The following is a 23,163-nucleotide window of genomic DNA, read 5'->3' on the forward strand; positions in this document are numbered from 1 at the left end:
AGCCAATAAAGAATTTGGGAAAATTCTCTGCTGATTGGAGTCAAACCTAGCACAAAGAAAAATTGTTGTGGATTTTGAAGGTCAGTTATCTCAGCTCCAAGACATCTCTAGAGGGGTTCCTCAGGGTAGTCTCGTAGGACCAACCATCTTCAACTCCTTTCAATGACCTTACCTCCAACAGAAGGTCAGAATTAGAGAAATTTGATGATGATCGCACAATACTCAGCACCACTTGTGACTCCTCAGAAAGTGAAGTGGTTTATCTATAATTACAGCACGCCCCATACATATTCAGACTTAGCCCACATAAGTGCAAAGCAATGGCCATCTCCAACAAGAGAGAATCTAACCAAACTTTGGCATTTAATTGTATTACCATCATGGAATATCCCATTAACAACATCTTGGGGGTTACTTTTGATGAGAAATTGACTGGGCCACTCATATTTACACCAGGGCTTCAAACGCAGGTCAGAGGTTAGGGATCCTGTAGGAAGTAATTCACCTCCTGACTCCCCAAAGCCTGTCTACTATCTATGAGACAAAAGCCAGGAGTGTGTTGGAATACTCTCCGCTTGCCTGAGTAAGTGTAACTCCAATAACACTCAATAAGCTTGACACCATCCAGGACAAAGCACTAGCTTGATTGGTACCACATCCACAACATTCACTCCCTCCAACACTCATGCACGGTAAAGCAGGATGTACCATCTACAAGATGAAATTCACCAAGGTTCTTTAGACAGCACCTTTCAAACCCACAATCACTATCCTCAAGAAGGATAAGGTCAGCAGGAACATGGGATATATACCACAACCTACAAATTCCCCTCGAAGCCACTTACTCCTGACTTGAAAATATGTTACTGCTCATCCAGCGACATTGCATCAAAATCCTGGAGCTCAGTCCCTAGCAGCATTGTAGGTGTGTCTGCACCAAATGAACTACTGTGGTTCAGGAAGGAAACTTACCACCATCTTCTTAAGGTCAACAAGGATTGGCCCTGCCAGCAAAGCCCATAATTGAACTTTTTTTAAAAAATGAGAAGGGTCATACTACTGGTACCAGCAGTGCTACATTGGTGGCTTCAATTAATTGATGGGTATTGAATGCAAATTAGGCATCTGACAGAGATGCCTGACACACAACTTCCTGGGTGACAGTCCTCTTTAATCCAAGAAGGACAAACTGGTGAAACTTGTATATGCTATATACTGGTTTGACTTGTTTCCTACACCTCAAAATGGAGCTCCAGTACACCTTGTATGATCATTTGCAAATATTAAGGGGTTTTCCCCCTCTAGGTGGCAACCTCACCATGTTAGTTCACATCGCTGGGGATACAGAAATTTGATTAGACAGTGGTACATTGATAGAACACACATCATTCATATTCTCATGGCACTGGAGACAGATTCTCTTGAACCAGCCAATGGGCACTGCCCTCCACAACCACTGCCTTCCTCAGTCAGGTTGGCTTCTTGTAGCCATCAACAGGGAAAATAACTTCCCTTCTCTCCTGGACAGCTTTCAGGAGAATGTCCAAGGCGGCATTGCTAAAGGGTGGCACTACTTTTTGCCAGGTCTCTGACATCTCCTTGACTAGTTGGGTAAGGGATAAACATAGGTTGAGTAATTTTCCTGGGCTGCAGTAAGTGAAATATGTTCTCACTGCCTTTTAAGTATGGTCCCAGGATAGGCCCGGCTGACTTCAGAACTTACTTCCCCTAAAAATTTCTCATTTTACCTGGACGTGAATGTGTAATAAACTAAGAGGAATGTGATCACACAGGAAAACTGGACCTATCCTTGACAGGAAGTTCTTCCTTCTTTTACACCCACTTCATTTCAGAGAAAAGATAAATCTACCATATGTTTCAGCCAATATAATTGTCATCAATTGAAAACAAATCCTACTATTGAAACCTATTTTGAGTTACTTTATGGAGCAGGTTATGATCATGCTTCTGTGCATTATTTTTGAGCTTGGGGAAATAGGTCAGTTACAGTCATGTATTTGTATCAATTCACCAACAATATAAATGAAGTGCAATTAATGTGATTTATGAGCCCGTGTTTCATATTTCTTTAAAGTCAAAGCTCAATGTAATTAATTTGGATAATTAAATGTCATCTTCCATTTATTTCAATTAGTTTTTACATACATGGTTGAAGTATTAAAAAATGATAAAAAGCTGAAATCTGAGACAACTTATTGCAGACTTGCAAACAGAACAATAATGTCAAAGTTTTGATAGCGTTTAGGTCATTTAAAGTTCAAGAATGTAGTGTGGGAGGTAGGATTGGCAGGGAAGTTATTGAAAGCCACCACTACCTGTTTATTAACTCACTTATTTTAACTGCTTAAGGCAAAAAAAACTAGATCCTTTAATAAATGTGCCATTTGTTGCTAATTCTGTACAGATATATTGTTTAAGATTTGAAAGTCTAAAATTTTATTGTGCTAATTATGACCTGACATTAGAACACGCACAAATTAATGTTACAATTTAAGTCATCTTAAACTGTGATATGTTTTTTCACAATCACATGTTTCCATCCAAGCCTCTTGTGGCACAGTAGAAATGCCACTGCCTCTGAGCCAGACTTGAGCTCCAGTGTCAACTGCTCCAGAGGTATATCACAACACATCTTAACATGTTGTTGTTGAAAAATATCCGCAACTATATCCAAGAATAAAGTACAACATTCTTCCAACATGCTCTGCATTTCTCGGGAAAACCAGTTTGGAATAACCAACCAGAAATGCAAAGCAGCACTGGAGTAGGCAAAAGTTCAAGTGCAGCAGTAATCTAACGATGACTGAAGCTCAGGAGAAGGTCTCAGCTGTTATCTTCAATACTGGGTAATCTTCTGATGAATCACTATAAAAACCAACTCATTAACTCAACTGGAGAGAATCTTCAAAGTGATTCACCGCAGAGAGATCTGGGTATCCTTGAATCTCAAAATGCTAGAACGTATGTACATCAGGTAATAAGCAGGGCAAATAGAATGTTGGCATTTATTGCTAAAGGAATGGAGTATAAAGGTGGAGAAGTGTGGTTGCAACTGTACAAGTCATTAGTGAAGCTGCATCTAGCATATTACAAACAGTTTGATCCCCTTACTTAAGGGAGGATGTGATTGCGTTAGAGGCAGTTCAGAGAAGGTTCACTACATTAATTCCAGAGATGAAAAGCTTGTCTTCCGAGGACATGTTGAGTTGTTTAGGCCTACAGAATCCTGATCGTGCAGAAAGAGGCCATTTGGCTCACGAACTCTCTGGAGTCTCCAAGAATGAGAGGAGAATTAATTGTGATACAAGATGCTAAAAGGGGATTGATGGAGAAGATGCACAGCAAACAGATGTTTCCTCTTGTGGGGCAATCTAGATTGAGAGGTCATACTTTTAGGCGATGAGGTGGCAGATTTAAAACAGAGATGAGAAGAAATTATTTTTTTCAAAGGGTCACAAATCAATGGAATTCACTACCCCAGAGTGCAGTGGAGTCAGGATACTGAATAAAAGTGAAGAGATTGACAGATTTTTAATTAGTAATGGTTGAACAGTTTTGGGGATCAGGTAGGAAAGTGAAGTTGAGGCCAAGATGAGATCAGTTATGATTGCGTTGAATTCCAAAACACTCTTCAAAACTTCTTAATTTCCAATGATTATATGTAATTCATAAAATATCATACATCCAGTTATGAATGAAGGTAGATTTTAAAATTTCCTTTTCTTCCTCCATAATAATGTTAAATTGAGTCTCAGATATAGATATGTGAATGCAATTTGGGGTGAGTATATCAACAACAGCTCCGGCTCACTTCCTGCTAATTTCGTACTGGGATATGAAGACTGATCCCTATGATTTCACCTCAAAACAAAAAGTAGAATACTCGGGCAGACTTTTCACTGGCCACACAGTCCAGCATAGACAGGAGATGTGGACAGGGTCCCTGCAGAATCAACAAGTGAACAATACAACAGTTTCTTCCACAATAAAGGAAACAAACCCATCATCCTTGAAATATATAGAAACAAAGACAATAGAAGCAGCAGTATGCCATTCGGCCCTTTGAGCTTGCTCCGTGATTCAATATGATTGTGGCTGATCATCTAACAATTACAATTTTACAGGTTCCTATCAGACTCCCCACTCATTTTTCTAAACTACAATAAAAATAGATCTGATCAATCCATTCTCTCTTCATGCGTCAGTCATTCCATCCTAAGAATCAGTCTGATAAATTTTAGTTCCACTTCTTCCCAAGGCCAGAACATCGTTCCTCAGGTTAGGAGACCAAAACTGTGCACAACACTCCATCTATGTTCTCACCAGAGGCCAGTATGATTGCAGCAAGATATCCAATCTCATATACTTGAATCCTTATGTTTTGAAAGCCAAATGCCATCTGCCTTTTCTGCCTGCTGCACCTGCATGCTTACTTTCAGTGATTGGTATATGAGGACACTTGTGTCTCATTGGGAAAGGGGAGGTTATATAATCTCTCACAATTCAGATAACAATCTGCCTTCCTGTTTTTGCTACTAAAGTAGATAACCTCACATTTATCCACATTATACAGCATCAGCCATGCATTGGCCCACTCACTCAACTTGTCGAAATCACACCGAAGCAGCTCTGTGTCCTCCTCACATGTCACTCTCCCACCCAGCTTGTATCATCTGAAAACTTGGAGATTTAACATTTAGGTCCCTCAGCCATTAATATATGGGAAAAAAAAAGACTCATTTATTTTTACTCTTCATTTCCTCACCACCAATTTATCCATGTCAGTAGACTACCCTGAATCCATGTTAATTTTACATGCTAATCTCTTATATGGGACCTTATTGAAAGTCTTCTGAAACACGTCCAAGTAAATGACATCCACTACCTTCTCCTATAAACACTAATAGTTACATCCTCAAAAATTCCGATACATTAGTCAAGCAGGATTTCCCTTTTGTTAATCCATGCTGATCTGTCCAATTGTGTCATTGATTGTTTCCAAGTGCTTTGCTATTAAATCTTTAAAATGGACTCAAGCATTTTCTCACTTACCGATGTCAGGCTAACAGGTCCACAAATGCCTGCTTTCTCTCTAACTCCTTTTTGCTTTTAAAATAGAAGGGTTACATTAGCTACCCTCTGATCTATAGGAATTCCTCTAGAGTCAACAGAATCTTGAAAGATGACCATAAATGCTTCAACTATTTCCAGGGCCTCTTTCTTAAGTACACTGGAAATGTATTGGCCTTAAATTCCATTAATATCCCCAACCACCATTTCCTTATAAATACCAATTTCTTTCAGTTGCTCCCTCTCACTCGACCCTGTTTTCCTCAACATTTTTGGTATAATGGGTGGGTGCAGAGTGCTCATAGGTGTTGGTGGGATGAGGTGGCAGGGAAAAAAACAGCTGAGCATTGCTCACTGTACCCAAGTTTTCTTCAATACATGAAGGTGTGGTGCCGCAATAAGTAATTGTCAATTTTGCCTATGAAACTTGTCACCTGTTTGTAGCATTCAGTTTCTCGAAACTGAGTGACTTAATGACTTGTATAAATAAACAAAACTTACTCAACTTATTTACATCTTCAAAAAGGTAAAACTACACTATAGGGTTAATTTAACTACACAAAACTAAAGCAATATCTCCCTCTAGCAAAAGCTAATAAGATTGCAACGTAAGAAATACGCTCCACCAAAATACAGGGGCAGGGAAGAAACAGAATTAGCAAATGATGGCAACAGCTCCAAAGAAAAGGTCAACAGCCTGAAAAATGAGACAATAGTATGTAATTAACATCCAAGAAGATTTCTTAGAGGACTGATAAATTAAATGGCATTTATTTCAATGCAAGAGGCCTAACAGGTAAGGCACACAAACTAAGGGGATGGTTCCGAACATGGAACTGGGATATCATAGCAATTGCAGAGATGTGACTCAGAGATGGATAGGGCTGTCAGCTTAATAATATTTCAGGGTATAGGTGCTATAGGAAGAATAGAAGGGGGGCGCAAGGGAGGAGGGGAGTGATATTTTTGATTAGGGATAACATTATGGCTGTATTTAGGGAGGATATTCCTGGGCATACGTACAGGCAAGTTATTTGGATCGAACTGAGAAACAAGAAAGAGATGATCACCTTATTGGGCTTGTACTACAGAATGCCAATTGTCAGCAGGAAATGGAGAAACAAATTTGTAAAGACATCTGTTATCTGTAAGAATACAGGATGGTTATGATGGGGGATTTTAACTTTCCAAAAATGGGCTGGGACTGCCATAGCATTAACAGCTTGGATGGACAGGGTATGTTAAGTATGTACAAGAAAGTTTTCTGATTCAAAATGTGGATGTGGCAATTAGAGAAGGTGCAAAACTTGACTTACTCTTGGGAATTAAGGCGGAACAGGTAACTGAGGTGACATTGGGGAGGCACTTTGGGGCCAGTGACCATATTTCTATTAGATTTAAAATAGTGATGGAAAAGGATAGACTGGATCTAAAAGTTAAATTTCTAAATTGGAGGAAAGCCAAATTTTGAGGCAAGAGCTTTCAAAAGTTGACTGGGGGCAGGTAAAGGAACAGCTGGAAAATGTGAAGCCTTCAAAAATGAGATAATGAGAGTCTGGGGACAGTACGTTCCTGTTAGGGTGAGGTAGGTGTAGGGAATGCTGGGTGGCTAGAGAAGTTGAGTTTTTGGTCAAGAATAAGGAAGCATATGTCAGGTGTCAACAGCTTGGGATCGAGGGACTCCCTAGAAGAGTATAAATGCAGTAGGAGTATACTTAAGAGAGAAAGCAGGAGGATAAAAAAGGACATCCTATAGCACTGGCAAATAGGGTCAAAGGAGAATCCAAAGGGATTCTGCAAATACATTAAAGACAAAACTAGGGAGAGAATAGGGCCCCTAAAAGTTAGAAAGGCCACCTATGCGTGTAACCACATGGGGGAGATACTAAACGAGTATTTTGCATCAATGTTTACTCTGGAAAAAGATACGGAAGAGATAGAACATGGAAATAAATAGCAACGTGTTGAAAAGTATCCACATTACAGAGGTGTTGATGCTGGACATCTTAAAATGCATAAAAGGTGGATAAATCCCTGGGATCAGGTGTACCCTAGAACTCTGAGAAGCTATGAAGTGATTGCTGGGCCCCTTGCTGAGATATTTGTACCATCGAAAACCACAGGTGAGATGTCAGAAGAAGGGAGGTTGACTAATGTGGTGTCACTATTTAAGAAGGGTGGGAAGGAAAAGCCAGGAAGCTATAGACCAGTGAGCCTGACATCAGTGATGAGCAAGTTGTTGGAGGGAATCCTGAGGGACAGGATTTACTCGTATTTGGAAAGGCAAGCATTGATTAGGGATAGTCAACATGACTTTGTGCATGGGATATCATGTCTCACTAATGTAATTTAATTTTTTAAAGTAACAAAGAGGACTGATGAGGGCAAAGTGGTGGATGTGATCTATGTGGACTTCAGTAAAGTACTTGGCAAGGTTGCTCATGGTAGACTGGTTAGCAAGGTTAGATCACCTGGAATACAGGGAGAGCTAGCCATTTGTTTGTAGAACTGGCTTGAAGGTAGAAGACAGAGGATGGTGGTAGAGGGTTGCTTTTCAGACTGGAGGCCTATGACCAGCAGTGTGCCACAAGGATCGGTGCTGGGTCGACTGCTTTTTATGATTTAAATAAATGATTTGGATGTGAACGTAGGAGGGGTGGTTAGTAAGTTTGCAGATGACACCAAAATTAGTGGTGTAGTGGGCAGCAAAGAAGGTTACCTCAGAGTACAACAGGATCTTGATCAGATGGGCCAATGGGCCCAGTAGTGGCAGTTGAAATTTAATTTGGATAAATGTCAGATGCTGCATTTTGGAACGACAAATCAGGGCAAGACTTATACACTTAATGATAAGGTCCTGGGGAGTGTTGCTGAACAAAGAGACCTTGGAGTGCAGGTTCATAGTTCCTTAGAAGTAGAGTCCCAAGTAGATAGGGTAGTGAAGAAGGTGTTTTGATATGCTTGCCTTTATTGGTCAGTGCATTGAATATAGGAGTTGGGAGGTCATATTGTGGCTGTACAGGACATTGGTTAGGCCATTTTTGGAATACTGTGTGCAATTCTGGTCTCCCTGCTATGGGAAGGATGTTGTGAGACTTGAAAGGGTTCAGAAAAGAGTTGTAAGGATGTTGCCACGGTTGGAGGGTTTGAGCTATAGGGAGAGGATGAATAGACTGGGGCTATTTTCCCTGGAGTGTCAGAGACCGAGGGGTAGCCTTATGACATTTATAAAATTATGAGGGGCATGGATAGGGTAAATAGGCAAGGTCTTTTCCCCAGGATGGTGGAGTCCAAAGCTAGAGGAAAAGATTTAAAAGGGACCAAAGGGGAACCTTTTTCATGCAGAGGGTGGTGCACTATCGAACGAACTGCTCCAGGAAGTGGCGGAGGTCGGTACAATTACAACATTTAAAAGGTATCCGCATGGGTTATATGAACAGAAAGGGTTTAGAGTGATCTGGGCCAAATGCTGGCAAATGGGACTAGAATGATTTTGGATATCTGGTTGCATGGAGAAATTGGACTGAAGGGTCTGTTTCCATGCTGTACAGCTCGATGACTCTGTAAAGATATGCTGATGAGTTCAAAACAAATACTTAAAAGTCCCTGTGTAGATAAGGGGATGAATGGCTCAAACTGGAAAACGTATCCTTAAGACTGTTATAACACAGCTCTTGTGCTTACAGAAACTGCCTAATTCTGAGCTTCTGACATAGTTCTGGAGAGGACAATTCTGGATTAGTTTAAGAATCTATTACATTTACTTGCTAATCAGTCTGTTCAGAGACCTACGAGGCAGCAGGTAGGACTTGAAGCAGGGAAGTATTAGTCTAGCAGCAGGGACATTACCACTCCACTACTACACTCCTCTCAAGAAACTTTTATATATATAGCCATTAAAATATTGTCCTGGGTGGATGAATTAAGATTAAAATTAGTCTCTCATCCAGAAGTATCATCTGATCTTGTAATATTCTGAAAATGCGGAAAATTGTAGGTTTAAGGCAAATTGGATTGGTACCCAAAAGTTAGCTCATACTGACTCCCACAGAAATGTCCCAGAGGAAGTGAGAAGAATGGCCGACATGAGAACTTAAAATCAAGCAAGCACCCAAAAATAAGACTCTAGCAATTTATATGTACTTTAACAATTAAGTTCTCCTACCACGAAAGGTGAATTAGCCAACAAGTGTCAAGAGCCTTACATGCATTTGATGTCATTAATTATAAAATTTGTTGGAATTAATTCACGCTTTGCAATTAACCTCGGTCCATCATGCTTCAGATACCCAAATTCATGATAGCTGTGTCCCTGGCAACTTGGTTTCAGCCTTATGTAACTGTACGTTTGCCCTTATAGTGAAATGGTTTTCAGTGTCAGTCATCATAATTTTTGCCCACAAGTACAGTCAAGGCATCAGAGTGGACCAAGGAACATTGTGTCCCTGGGCCAGGGCAGAACACAACCAGAGAATGGCAACACAGCAATACTTGGCTGAGAGGGGGCAGCTTAGCATGGAAAGAAAGGCTGCAGCATGTGGTTAAAGGGCACTGTGCTTAAGTGAAAATAGGGCTCATTTGGCCAAAGTGCTGCATTAGAGGAAGTGCATGTGTTTGATGTGTATGATGAGTCACACATAGCAATCAGTGCATGAAGCTATAGAGCTTGGTACTGTGCGAACCGAAGAGGTAAATATTATTGGAGAATCTGACAGCCAGGCAGGTTGGGTCATTTCTCATCCAGGGATCTGGTTGCATCAGTTAGGCAGATGGTCCAATTCAACTCCAGGACTCAAGGGAAGGTCACAGTCACTCCTGGAAGTCAAGCAAAATCAATTTAGGCCCAAGTCACTGGTCGTTTAGGGAAGTTTTTCTTCAATGTTCAATTCAGGAGGATGGGGCACTAATAGTCAGGGATATCCTAAAAATTCAGTTTTAGGATGGGCTAGTTTTAATCAAAAAGGAGGCTACAAATTTTCCAGGATGTGCTGTTCTGGCTGTCATCCAGGCTGTAGACAGTTCAAATCTAGGGATTAGTCAAGTTGTAATGGGTAGCTGAATGAGTCATAGTGGGCAGTTGCCCGTAATAGGGTGGGATTTGGTAGGATAGATTAGAGCAGCCAACAGTCCCAAAGGGAGATGTCAAGGTACTGCAAGTGATCTAGACTAAATCTGGGGAGAGTAAAGGGTCAACATGGGCATAGGGGTCTCAGTTATGAGGCGCTAGGAAGGTAAAAAGGTAATTGATCATTCTCTTCTCAGGCACATTCTCTCGTTTTTAAAAAAAATCAAACAGTCTGAGCATGTTATGACACACCTCTGCAGTCATCACATCCTGAGATGGGACTTAAATGAAGACCTTCTTGCCCAGAGGTAGGGTCACTACCACTATACAAGATCCTAAACATTGATGGCAACATAGAGGGGTGTCATGAATTGGATGTGGGAGGAGGAGTGCATCATGGGTCATGGGGGAAACTTGAACTCAGGTTTACCAACACAATTTTTGAAGCACACAATGATCCAAAAATTAAATGTAATATTTGCTTTTGAGAAGACAAGACTCAATTTACTTTCTTCAAGAATCAAGAGGTGTCGAAGGCTGGAATTTGTGGCCAACTAAAGGGGCGTCCAAGAAATCAAGAGTCTTATTATTTTTCAGCACTCATCACCTACTTTCAATCCCTACTTAAGCAGCATGCCAACACAATAAACAGCATTCATTGTAATCTGATGTCATTAAATACTTGGTGAATGTACATTGCAGACCGATTGACAGCTCATGATGTTTCAGTTCTACTGCTACAGTGCAAGGGAGATGCAGTTAATCTTTCATCTTCCCCATTGGCAATGGCAAATCATCAAAGGGACTGCAAGCTATGACACTGTTGCTGGGCTATCCGGACATAGAGAAAAGGGTGGGAGGATGGTTGTAGTGGGAAAGGGTGGGGAGTTGCATGATGCTATTGTCTCCTTATCATATTATAGGGGCAACATAAATGGAGTCATGCTGACTTTTATACCTGGGAAGGAGTATGGACATCCTTGAAGGAAACCCAACTGTACTTAATACACCTGCAATGTTGCTAGCAAGAGCTGCTCACTCAAGCCACGGAGCAATGTCAATTCACTTAGAATACATACTAGTTCACAATGTGAGCAGGTGCAAGGCTAGCTTCTGTAAAGGAATAATCTTTAGCTTCAGGGGGGAGGCTGAGCAGGTGTAATATATAGCAGCAACATGAGTATGTGCTTTAATTTAATATTTACAGATATCTTGAAAGCAAAAGGGCAGTAGCACACATTAACACTACCATTCTCAGATCTTCCTCAGCATCCAAAGAAATGGAGTCAAACATTTCTGCTGCTGCAGCAATAGCTACCACCAACTGCAGTCAAGCCACTATAACAAAAAGAACTAGGACGGATGAGAGGCACCACATAGAAGAAGTTCCATGCAAAACTGTAGGCTTCAATGCAGCTCACTTCATAGTGACAGTCAGTTAGTGCAGAAGATGCCTCAGTCCTAAAGCATGATTGCATACATCTGCCATTTGTTCATCAAGGACCTGCACTTGAAAGGACCTGGTGTCAATTTCATTCCAGTTGCCCGAAAATGGCCCTGAATTTCTGTCAATGGATCTTTTGAGGGAGTTGAGAACTTTCAAGGCATTCCACAGATAGATGCTCAAAATTTAATCAGCAAGGTGTTAAGACATGGAGGCTGATTTGGTTCAGCTCTGTATTCACAACACAGTAAAATTAAACTGATGATCCTCAAAGAGTTCCTTAACAAACTTTTGAATAACCAATCCCAGACTTTGTGAATAATCAATCTTAAACAACAGACTTTAACTATTTATTGAATATGCAATAACTTCAGCAGACAGAAAGTTAAACAACACAGTACGCTGATTAATGGATGTGAGTTTGCTCACTGAGCTGGAAGGTTAGTTTTCAGACATTTCGTTACCATTCTAGGTAACATCATCAGTGAGCCTCCGACGAAGCTTCGTCGGAGGCTCAGCGAGCAAACTCACATCCAGAACCTCAACCTGAGCTACAAATCTTCTCAAAACTCGCAAGCTGATTAATGCCTGATTAAGACAAAATATTTGTTTGCCCCATTCACAAAAAAGACAGACAAATTAACAAAGTTAAGAGTTAAATAAACAGAAAATAACAAAACTGGCCAGATTATTTAGAAGGCTTTCACAATGCATTGTTTTAAGGTAGAAATGTACACTCCATGGCTGTTTCTTTTGTGTGAAACATTGATCAGGGTCAACTTCTCAATTAACCCAGCTAAAGGCAGGAATACTTCAAACTCAGTGTCCTTTCTTAGGGATTCCAGAACTGGTATGGAAAATTAGACAGGGAGTTTTCAAATTTTCATGCTGTCTCAGCAGCAGGCCACAACCATCTCCCAGAAACTGCAGAAAAAAAAAGCTGAATCATGATTTCACCTTGGTAGACTTTTCTTGAGGCCTCAATTACCATTCAACAATTACCATCTGCTTGAACATATGATCACTTTCAAACCTGCTGGAACCATTTCCCAGACTGACCTCATTAATAGCCAACTTCTGCTCTGTTTAAACACAGGCTCTTCCTGGGGTTGCTGTGTCTGTTAGAATCTTCCTTAAAATCAAGGATAAATCTGCAATTAGCCTCCACACCTGGCTTCACAAACAAAGCTTATTTGGTCTGTTCTTTCTCTTTGACCACAAGGTGTCCCAAAGTCCACAAGTCATTTCCAGCTGACATTTCAAAATTGTTAAAAGGAACAAAAAAGAACAAGCATAATGAAAAATTGGCAAGACTTTAAAAAAAGTCACTTATACACTAATCTTACAAGCATATCAATTTATCCATTTCTTCCACTTCAGAAGGTGAAATCAAGTCCACCCATGTAGCAATCACAGCATTCTATCACCAGCCCATAGCTTTCATTACTATGAGACGGCTCCATTCCATCAATGTAGCATTGTATAGTAAAAATTATTGTTGTCTGTCTAAAAAACATTAGAATCTTGTGGCTTTAGTCACAATAAGGTGACTCACAAGAGAGGTGTATAAAGGAAAACCAGTAAGCTGGTAGAAAAGTTTGATGTGACTTAAAAAAGGTCATGATGTGGAGGTGCCAGTGTTAGACTAGGGTGGACAAGGTCAGAAATCACAACACCAGGCTATAGCCAACAGGTTTATTTGAAAACACCAGCTTTCGAAGTCTCACATGAAAGAGGAGTGAGGCTCAGAAAGCTTGTGTTTTCAAGTAAACTTACTGAACTATAAACCTGATGTTGTGTGATTTCTGAGCTTAAAAAAAGGTCATTGCAGATGATTTTAACAAGGATGGAGAATTAGCTAACAGAAAATAGATTGCTGGGATAAGTGGATCATTTTCAGGTTGGCAAACAAATCGAGCACTGCATGGATTGAGGTGGCGCATCAACTATTTACCACATATATTAATAACTTGGATGAAGGATATGACCATTGTATAGAGATTCACTGATGATACAAAGTTGGATACAAAGGCAAGTTGTGAGAAGTAAAGCTCTGCAAAGGGACTGAAATTGGTTAGGTGAGTAGACAAAATAAAAGTCAGCAGGTAGAACATAATATGGGAAAATGTGGATTGTCCACTTTGCCAGGAAAAATAGAAAGACAGATTATTTAAGTAGATCTGACTGCAGAATTCTATACAACACAGAGGGATCTGGTTGCCCCTGTACAGAAAATCACAAAAAAATGCTTGCATGCTGGTGCAGCAAGGTAATAGGAAGGACAATTGAATACTGTTTTTTTTAATAAAGAGGAATAAAGTATGAAAGTAGAGAAGTCTTGTGTGTATGGGTGAGGCCACACCAGTAACAGTGTCACCGTACACAGAACAGGTCTCATGAATGAAGGATGTACTTGTATTAGTTTCTGGGATAAAGTTGTCTTCAGCAGAAAAGTTGAAAGGGCCTTTGCAAATTACAGTTTGGGAGAATGAAAGGGCATCTTAATCAATAAAAGGTTCTGAGGGAAACGGTTTGGGTAGATGCCCACAGGCCAGTTCCTCTCATGCAAGAATCAAACTAAAGATAGAGTTCAAACATAAGGCATCTCCTATTTAAGACAGAAATAAAAAGAAATTTATTTTGAGGGTCATTAGGCTTTGGATAAAAAGAACAGCAAAGTTGGGATATTGAACTTATTCAAGGGTGAACCAGAATTTGATTCAATTTTGATCAACAAGGATTGCAGGTTAGGAGTCAAGGCCGTATTCAGATCCGTCATTATCTTATTAAACAATGGAATGCGTCAAATGGGTTGAATGTTACAGAAGTTAAAGATTTCATGGAAGTACACAACATTTCCTAATTTACTAGACTTTCATCCATGTTGACAGAAAGCACAGATTAAATTTCCGTACTTAACGAGCATAGCTATGTATTAAAAATAAAGGGACTTTAGCTGAAGGTAAAGAAGAGTGAAGCATCAGCATATACTGCTAGTTAAACCTCCAACACCACTGACGTACATGCACTCAACACAGATACAACAAGAACACTGGTGTTATGGGTAGAAAAACTTGGAAAGCAAACCATAATCTGTAGTTCCTATTATCTCTGATATAATTTTAACTCCACTGAGAAGCCTCTAAGAATGCCAATTTCTGATGAAGGGTCCAGGCCCGAAATGTCAGCCCTTCTCCTCCTATGCTGCTGCTTGGCCTGCAGTGTTCATCCAGCTCTACACCTTGTTATCTCCAATGGTCCCTGTCCACAGGGTTCACTGAAGTTATCGTTTTAACTTCTTGACCTTCATTTGCTTGCAAGAGCACAGTACTAGTGATTAACATTTGCGCTGCCCTGATTAATTGATTAAGAGAGTGACAGCTTACAGCAAATAACATAGAGAAATAAATTGGGTTTCTTCAAGCTTGAAGTTTTGGTTTTGAAGTATGGCAAGATCAACTCCGAACCTTGCCCTCTTTTGACATTACCATCATTATGCTGGACAAATTCTTCAAATTGTGTTCACTTCATTTACTTAGCATTATCTTGACCAGTTAACAACCTCCATGGTAGAATACCCAAGGAAATAAAATGCAAAAAAAGGCTCAACAGTGAGGTGTGTCAGCTCTGTGAGAAAAACAAACTATTTACTTTATAAACATCTGGTCTCATACAGTGCTATACTGTTTTAGAATATTATTAAAATAAATACTGTGACAATATACATAATAAGCTAATGAAAATTCAACTGCACGTTACTACGTGCCTTGTTAGGGGCTATGCACTGTTCCTGCCTCCCCTGTTAATCAATTTTCTACAACATAGCTCTTCCAAATCTTCATCTTTGAGGCACAGTAACAAATTGGTGAATAGATTCCATGAAAAAATCATGTTGTCAATTCACTCCAAGTTTTTCTATTCAAATAGTGTCGCTGTTTTCAAGACATCCATTATAATAAACTTTTCTGAATTACTGTTATCTCTACTAATCAAATCACAAGCACAAAAATTCCTATGAATTCTACAGACCACTAATGGAGATTCAACAACAAGTTCTGTCTGAAAGGGCACATTTATTTTTGTACCTGCAAAGTTACAGAGAAAAGTTTTATTTATCAGAAATATTTAATTCATTTTCTGAATTCATTCCTTTTAAACTCATCTTCCAATAGTAGCAAGTAATGAACAATCTGGAACTTTGCAGCACAGCTTGCTTAGGTAAATAACATCTAGACATTGGGTACTCCATGAATATTTGGGACAAGTATTTTTACAAGGAATAAAGCAAATAAAGTACCTCTACAAGAAGTCAGCTGTTTCAAAAACTAAATCTACACACTGACTCAATTGCTACTTTAGAATTTGCTGGAAAATAGAAATAAGAACTAATCCTATGGGTGAACTTTAATTTGTCTGCCCCCACCTAGAGTGTGGGATAGAAGGCATGGGTGTCAAATATAATTAGTTGTGAAGAAAACTGGACATGCATCAACTTCCCAGCTGCCTCCAATTAAGATAGACAAGAAAGATCCTTAAGTTGCCCATTAATTTCCAATTCACTCCATCATCACTTTTATTACATCAGTGGTTTGGAGAGAGGTGTGGTAGCATACACCATGTTACAGGCTCATGTTTTGGAGTAGGGTTGAACCCTCCTGATCAGACACCCTGTGATCCATGAAATGCCCTCTTTAAGATCCCCACAACAACCACCCCCTGCCTGACTGACCCCAATGAACACCCCCCACGTCATCTCTTGTAGGCCTTGCTGCAGTCGCAACACTACTCCTAGTGACACTGCTCAGACTGGAGTGTTGCTTGAACATCTGATTGACAAGAAGCTGTTACAGTCAGCCTCTACATTCCAAGGGACAGGAATGCTGACAGCAAGCAATTGATTTGCTTGATTACTTAATATTGGTCCCCTTCAAGACTCCCAATAATGAACGAAGGCAGGGCTGCCACTAGTTTTTCAGCAGGTGCCACTGGATCACAACTGTCATCAATAAGTTACTTTCTATGTTTTCCTTTTGCTAACAATCAATCCTAATGATCAAGTATTAATCCTGGTTATTGAAGCCATTTAAGACAACAGCCAATTACTAAATCCCCAGTTTAATTATACAATGTCATCTTTATGCTTTTATCAATACCCAAGATTTAACCGTGGAAATTCTAGGAAAGAATTACAACTTTCAATGTGGTCATCATTCTACCTATTACAGAAACTGCCTGTTCTCAGTTCTGTAGGAACTCCACAGGATCAGAACTGTAAACAATTTTAATGATATTCAGTTGATTTGCTCTGCTAGTTTTATGGCAGACAAAATTCTACTTACCATCCAAAACAGAGTTCCAGTTGCAAAATCAGCATAATGATCAATGGTGGATAGTACACTGAAGATCAAACAAATCAACACCATCAAGAACCTGAAATTTAAAAAAGAAAAAACATGTGAAATGTTGATGTTAAAAGAAATGAAGTTAAAATGAAATAATCATTTAATAATGACCTCTGATTTTAATCCCATTTTCCATTTGTTACATTTTCTGTTTAAAGATAAAAACAAACCTATTCAACATACTCAAGATTAACATGCAGTATTGAAGAAAATGAAGAACAATTATAACGGCAAAATGGGGAGGAAATTAACCTTCAGTGAAAGCATGAAATTGTAAATTAGAAGTTTACTTTTACTTTTCCTTTCCACTAAAATCAATTAAACAGTGCACACTTTGTAAAATTGAGCTGTGTTTGCTCATTTGCTGTTTCTGTGGAAGACCAAGTTAATCCCAGTTTCTTTCGGGAAGAAAAGCTGTTGGATTTTAAAATGTGAGCTGAATCTATTTCTTTACAAATAAGATGCAGAGGGTTCAATTTTCATCCTAGAGGTAGATAACAGTTACAAAATTCTGTGGCTTGCCACACCTGCCTTGGGATAAATGGCCTCAAAAGGGGGCTTTTTCAATGCTGAATGTGTGACTGTAACTAGAGTCAGGCATGCCATTTCTTGAAACCATACAGACACATCTATACAGTCTTTTGAATGCTGAGGTTGGCTTGTTAAAAGGCCAACATCAACACCCTAGGAATTTTTTTTTAAATTGTTCACTGAGTTTGGGCATTACAGGCTCAATAGCCCTAGAAAAGATATTGATGAGCATTCTTCTTGAACCACAACAGTCTGGGTTTAGTATGTGCACTCTGTGCTGTTAGAAAGAGAATTCCAGGTTTTTGACTAAGTGACAGTGAAGGATAGCTCGCTAGTTCCAAGTCAGATGACGTGTGGCTTAGAGGGGAAAATTAACATGGTAGTGTTCCCATGCATCTGCTGGTCTGGACTTTCTGGATGGTAAAGCTGTGGGTTTGAAAAGTTGTGCCAAAGGAACCTTTGGGAGTTGTCACAGTGTTTCTTGTACATCATACACACTAGTGCCATGCAAATCAGTGTTGGATGGAGTAAATGTTGAAAGTATTAGGTAATGTATCAATCATGTGGGTGCTTTGTCCTGAATATTGTTGAACTTCAAGTGTATTTAGAGCTGTTCTTGTTCAGGCAAATGGACAGAAGTCTATCACATTCATGATTGTGCTTTATAGATGGTGAGCAGGATTTAGAGAGTTAAGAAGCAGGTTACTCGCATATAATTCCTAGCTTACAATTTGTTCTTTATATGGCTGACACACCAAGTTCTGGTCAACAGTAACCTCTCAATTCATCCCAGTTGTTTTATTAGCCACAACGTGGCTGTAACTTTCATCCCCCAACACATATCCCATGCCCCATTAATGCCAAATCATGCCCCTTTACCCATGTTCAATGGCTCCTCTTGTCGTCTATAACAACCTATGGCATTGCCATGATCTATTCACTTCTAAAGTTATCTATTTGGATAAATTGATTATAGTTTAAAAAAAAACAAAGGAAACTGTAGCATAGAGGGCCAGTAATCCAGATACACTGGAAATAAAAAGAGTTCAAATTTATAGCTTTTAAACAGTGACTTGGCAATTTAAATTCAAATAAATGAAAGCTGATCTCAGTAATGGTGATCATAAAATAACTGGATTGTTGTGAAAACCTTTGGTTCAGCAATGCCTTTTTAGGATGACAAACTGCCAGACTCAACAGTCTGGCTTATGGTTAATTCCAAACCCACAGCAGTGTGGGTGACTCCTAGCTGTCCTCTTAAGTTTAGCACTACATATGATGAAGGAACGACCAGACGAAGTCAATTTCAAGTCAGTCATTTTCACTAAATTCCAGGAACCTCTATCAAAATTGGGAAAAGTGTCACGCAGCTTGACCTAGTCATAGTCATTACTTGTAACCCATGTACCAAAATCCTCCATCACCATCTCTGGAAAAGTTCTGTCCTGCCAACAGGATAGGCTCACCAGAGCTGATGGTAAAGTGATAGCAGGTTGGGAGGTAGTTGCCTTGGAAGTCTTTAACATTAATGATATGGTCCATGAACCTATCACAGGATCAGTTTAAACATGGTCAAGGAAACCTCATCCTGATTACTACCTACATTACTCTCTCAGCTGATGAATCAGTCTTTTTCCATGTAGCATATCTTTCAGGTGGTGTCCTAAGGGAAGCAAGGGCACAATACGTACTCTTGCGTAGGAATTTCAGAGGTCATCACAAGCTTGGTTCAGTAACACAGCAATTGACTAACTTGACTGAGCAATGAAGGACAGCTGGCAGATTGGGCCTGCGGCAAGTGATGTGAGGACCAGCAGGGAGGAATAAAAGCATGTCCTCACCAAACTACCTGTCACAGATATATCAATCCATTCCCATTGATGGAGAATTCTCCATATAGTCCTTGTAGAGATTAAGCTTATGTTCACATGGAGAAGAGCCTCCATTGTGATGTTTAGCACTCTGTACAAAATATGATAGATTTAGAAAATATCTCAAATCAAATGGCTCAAAATCACTTCATGGAGGCATTATTGGCCATCAGTGACAGAACAATTGCATGCTCTCTGTGCTCCACAGGCCAGCATAATTAGCATGGACAATAACCTTCAAGTAACGAGATTAATTATGGTTTAATAAGGACAGTTAGAAAGCATGCCAGGAAAAGCACCTAGAATATCTAAAACAGTGTGCTTAACCCGGTGAAGCTATAACTTAGAACTAGGTGCGTGCAAGCAGAATAGACAGAGCTAAGCAAATCCCAGAACAAAGCTCCACAGTCATGATACCCAGTAGAGTGTTAGACAACGAAGCAACCAACATGAGGCAGAGGGTCCCTACCCCAACGGAAAGATGCTGAACGTCAAAAGTAAATGAAAAGGTTGAAGCATTTACAACTATTGTCAGCCAGAATGGATAACCCATTTAGGCCTTCTCCTTAACATAACAGACGTCAGTGCTCTGGATTCATTCTCATAGTATGAGGAAAATCTGGACACGGGAAAGCTATGGGCCCTGAAAACATTGTGGCAATAGTGCTGGAGAGTTGCAGATATTCTGGAGCACAATGCCAACATCTACTTGACAAATGTGGTAAATTTCCAAGGTATTGTGTCAATTTAAAAAACAGAAAAAAATCTAATCCATTACCTGCCCACATTAGTCCATGCTCTGTCATTAGCAAAACAATGGAAGATGTTATTTGTTGTACAATGAAATTCGTGTAAATGATGATGATGAAACTTATCATTTGATTGACATCAGAGCAAGACCAAATAATCTAGAAATAGCATGCAAAGAGAGGGAGCTTAGACAATACAATAGCAAATTGTATCTGCTAACCTATAAACAGATATGAATAGTATTATGCTACATAAGGAGTTGAAGAGATAAGGAGCAAGCACCCTCAGGCACAGCAGACACCCAAAGCCAGAGATAGTCCAGTGTGGCACTTCAATACACAAGGAGCTGTGTTGGTTGAAAGCAAGATAAAGCAACAACTGTTACTGGTGAATATTTAAATCAGCAACAAACTGCTCACCAATGTTCAATTTGGGTCCCACTGAAACTATTCAGACATGACCTTGTTTCAGCCCTGTTTCAGGCATGGAGAAAAGGATAGGATGCAGTGAAGAAAGAAGTGTTGTTCTGAGAGTTGACCGTGGCAGTCCTTAACATCAATTAAGCATTTAAGCAAATATGGAAATCAAAGGGGCCTTTATTAAAATTGAAATCATTGAAAATGAGATAAAAACCTCTGATGGCTTGAGCTTCCCTTGTAAAAAGCAAGACTTTGTCACTGTTGGAGTGCAATTATCTCCATCACAGGCTATCATTGCATGACTTGTTCAAGCCTAAATATCTTCAACTGCTTCATTCGTCTTCTCTCTATCATAAAGTCAGAAGGACAAATACTTGCTGAGGATTGTATAGACGGTTGATTTTGCTCTCTTGATCTATTGTTTTCATTTTCTCACCTTCACTTATCTCTGGTGGTGGGTCAAACTGGGACAATGTTCTCTGGGTACTCTCACCACCTGTCCCACTTACTCCTCTACCCCCTCTGTTACAGCATAACCACTTTCCCACAACATTCTGCCCTTTCGTGGTGGTGTGCTGCCCTCCATTTGACTCCCTGCCCTTGCAGGAGACATCAGCCTCTGACTGGCTCAAGCAATGTCTTGACTGGCTTTGGAGGTTTTCCCCGATTCACTGTGTAGTCAACCCCTCAACTGAAGGCTATTCCCCTCAACATGACCAAGGCCGATGACACCAACAAATTTCCTGGCTTTGCATCAGCCACAAATGGCAACGCAACAGTGATGGTGAGTCTAGATGGGTGGGCAAAGTGGAAAAACAACAGATGCTATGAGTATGCAGGTAGGAATGAGCACTATGACAGCAAGTGAAGACTCTGGACATGCAATGTGGTCAAGCCCATGCACTGGTTTATGCGTACCCAAGCGCAGAGAATCTCCTCCTTCCAACATTACAATGGCAGTTCCTGGTGCAGGATAAAGGTGCAGGAGCACCCTGTAAGTGACCGGAGATGTACCATGTGGATTCTTAGAGTTTGGCACATATTGATGCCAATTCATATAGCTGGTGGCCATGAAGCATGCCTGAAAAATTTGTGCCTGATTGCTAACATAGAGGTTGTTCAGAGAAATAGGAGAGATGAATCTGCCAGGTACCTATTCTGACCGAGCTTTGCCGACATCAAGTTTGTTGGGCATGTTTGGTAAGATCTGAATCTAAACATCAAAAGGAAGCAAGTGGGTAGAGGAGCCGAAAAATAGTTAAATCTCATCAACTAGCAGCTCACCACTTCTTGGTAAAAATCTTGCCACGCCTTGTGTGAAAAATTTAAAAGATGGAGCAAGATAATCTTGACTTATTTCACTTCTGGTCCAATTTGGCCATACATCTCACCACAGTCCACACCACTACAAGATGCCACACTTTGGTCAATAATCATAAGCTTTGGCACTTAAATCATAAAACTAACATGTTGAATTTGTTTTATTTATTTACACTGACTGCTGGTAAATATAACACGATAGTAATTAGAAGCAGGAATTAAACCTTCACCCACACTAAGATCAAACATGCGCCAATTATCATAGTCTCAATCTCAATTAAACACATTACCTGTATTTTTAAGTGTATTGACACTATAAACGTCATTAATGTTTAAAAAACTTGCTTTACAGTGATAACGAAAATGCAGTATGAATCCAAAAACATCAGATCTCAAGGGAACATTTACGCTGCACAAATCTAATGATCATACAAAATGAAAACTGTTACGTGAAAGTTGGGGGGGGGGGTGGGGGAGTCCTTGTAAATGTTAGTGTCAGCGTAGGTCAGAAGCTCAGTGCGTGGTGCACGTTGCTCAACGTGTGTGTTCCAGTCCCTGCTTCATAAAAACCTGTGTAAAGCAACTGGGCCACTTCCGTGAAATGGTAATAGAACAAAGGATTACATCAGAATTGATTGACATGAATAACTTTACAGAATTAAAAATGTAAATACTTTTAAAAAGTAATAACATAATTCTGATCAAAATTAGACGTTAAAAAAGTCTGCTAGATCAATGTTTTTAAAAAGTTGGATGAAAAAGTAATACCACTTTCAGGTACGATTTCACAAAACTTGTAACTTGTTTAAAATGTAATTTATATTGATTGTAAGTCTGATATCTTAAAATATTGAAGACGTATTTTTTCAAAAAGTAAACAAAAACATTTACCCGAATATATTGTGACATTTAAAAAGATATGTCCGAAGATTGTATCCTCATTCGGTGTTCGCAAAACGGGAACAGGCAGAATAAAATACTTGGTCTAAAATGTTTCCGTTGTGCATTCTTATTACTGGCTCTAAGTCCATTGTCCCTTGCCTGCCAGTAATGTGCATAGCTTGCTAATAGAGGTTGCAAGGGCTGGGAGTAGCTGAAGGACAAATCGGTATGCAGTCAGGTGGTTGCTGGACCCCGCAATATCCAATAACTGCAAATACGGAACACCTCATTGTCACTAACACCACAAAATTTATCTAATGTTGTTAAGAATACAATTCACATAACAATAACAAACCACCTCAAAAGAAATACGTTAAAGTTAAAAACA

The 23,163-nt window shown here is 39.7% G+C and overlaps 1 protein-coding gene across 1 annotated transcript in view; it reads right to left on the reverse strand.

Moving 5' to 3' along the window:
- Positions 1 to 23,163, reverse strand: part of kcnq1.2 (potassium voltage-gated channel, KQT-like subfamily, member 1.2) — a 480,582-nt gene that overhangs the window by 430,097 nt on the left and 27,322 nt on the right. The window contains exon 3 of the mRNA XM_059652242.1: positions 16,940 to 17,030. Within this exon, the coding sequence (XP_059508225.1) occupies positions 16,940 to 17,030 (91 nt within the window). The remainder of the gene's footprint in view (positions 1 to 16,939; positions 17,031 to 23,163) is intronic.

Source organism: Stegostoma tigrinum, chromosome 18, assembly GCF_030684315.1.
Source record: "Stegostoma tigrinum isolate sSteTig4 chromosome 18, sSteTig4.hap1, whole genome shotgun sequence".
NCBI lineage: Eukaryota > Metazoa > Chordata > Chondrichthyes > Orectolobiformes > Stegostomatidae > Stegostoma > Stegostoma tigrinum.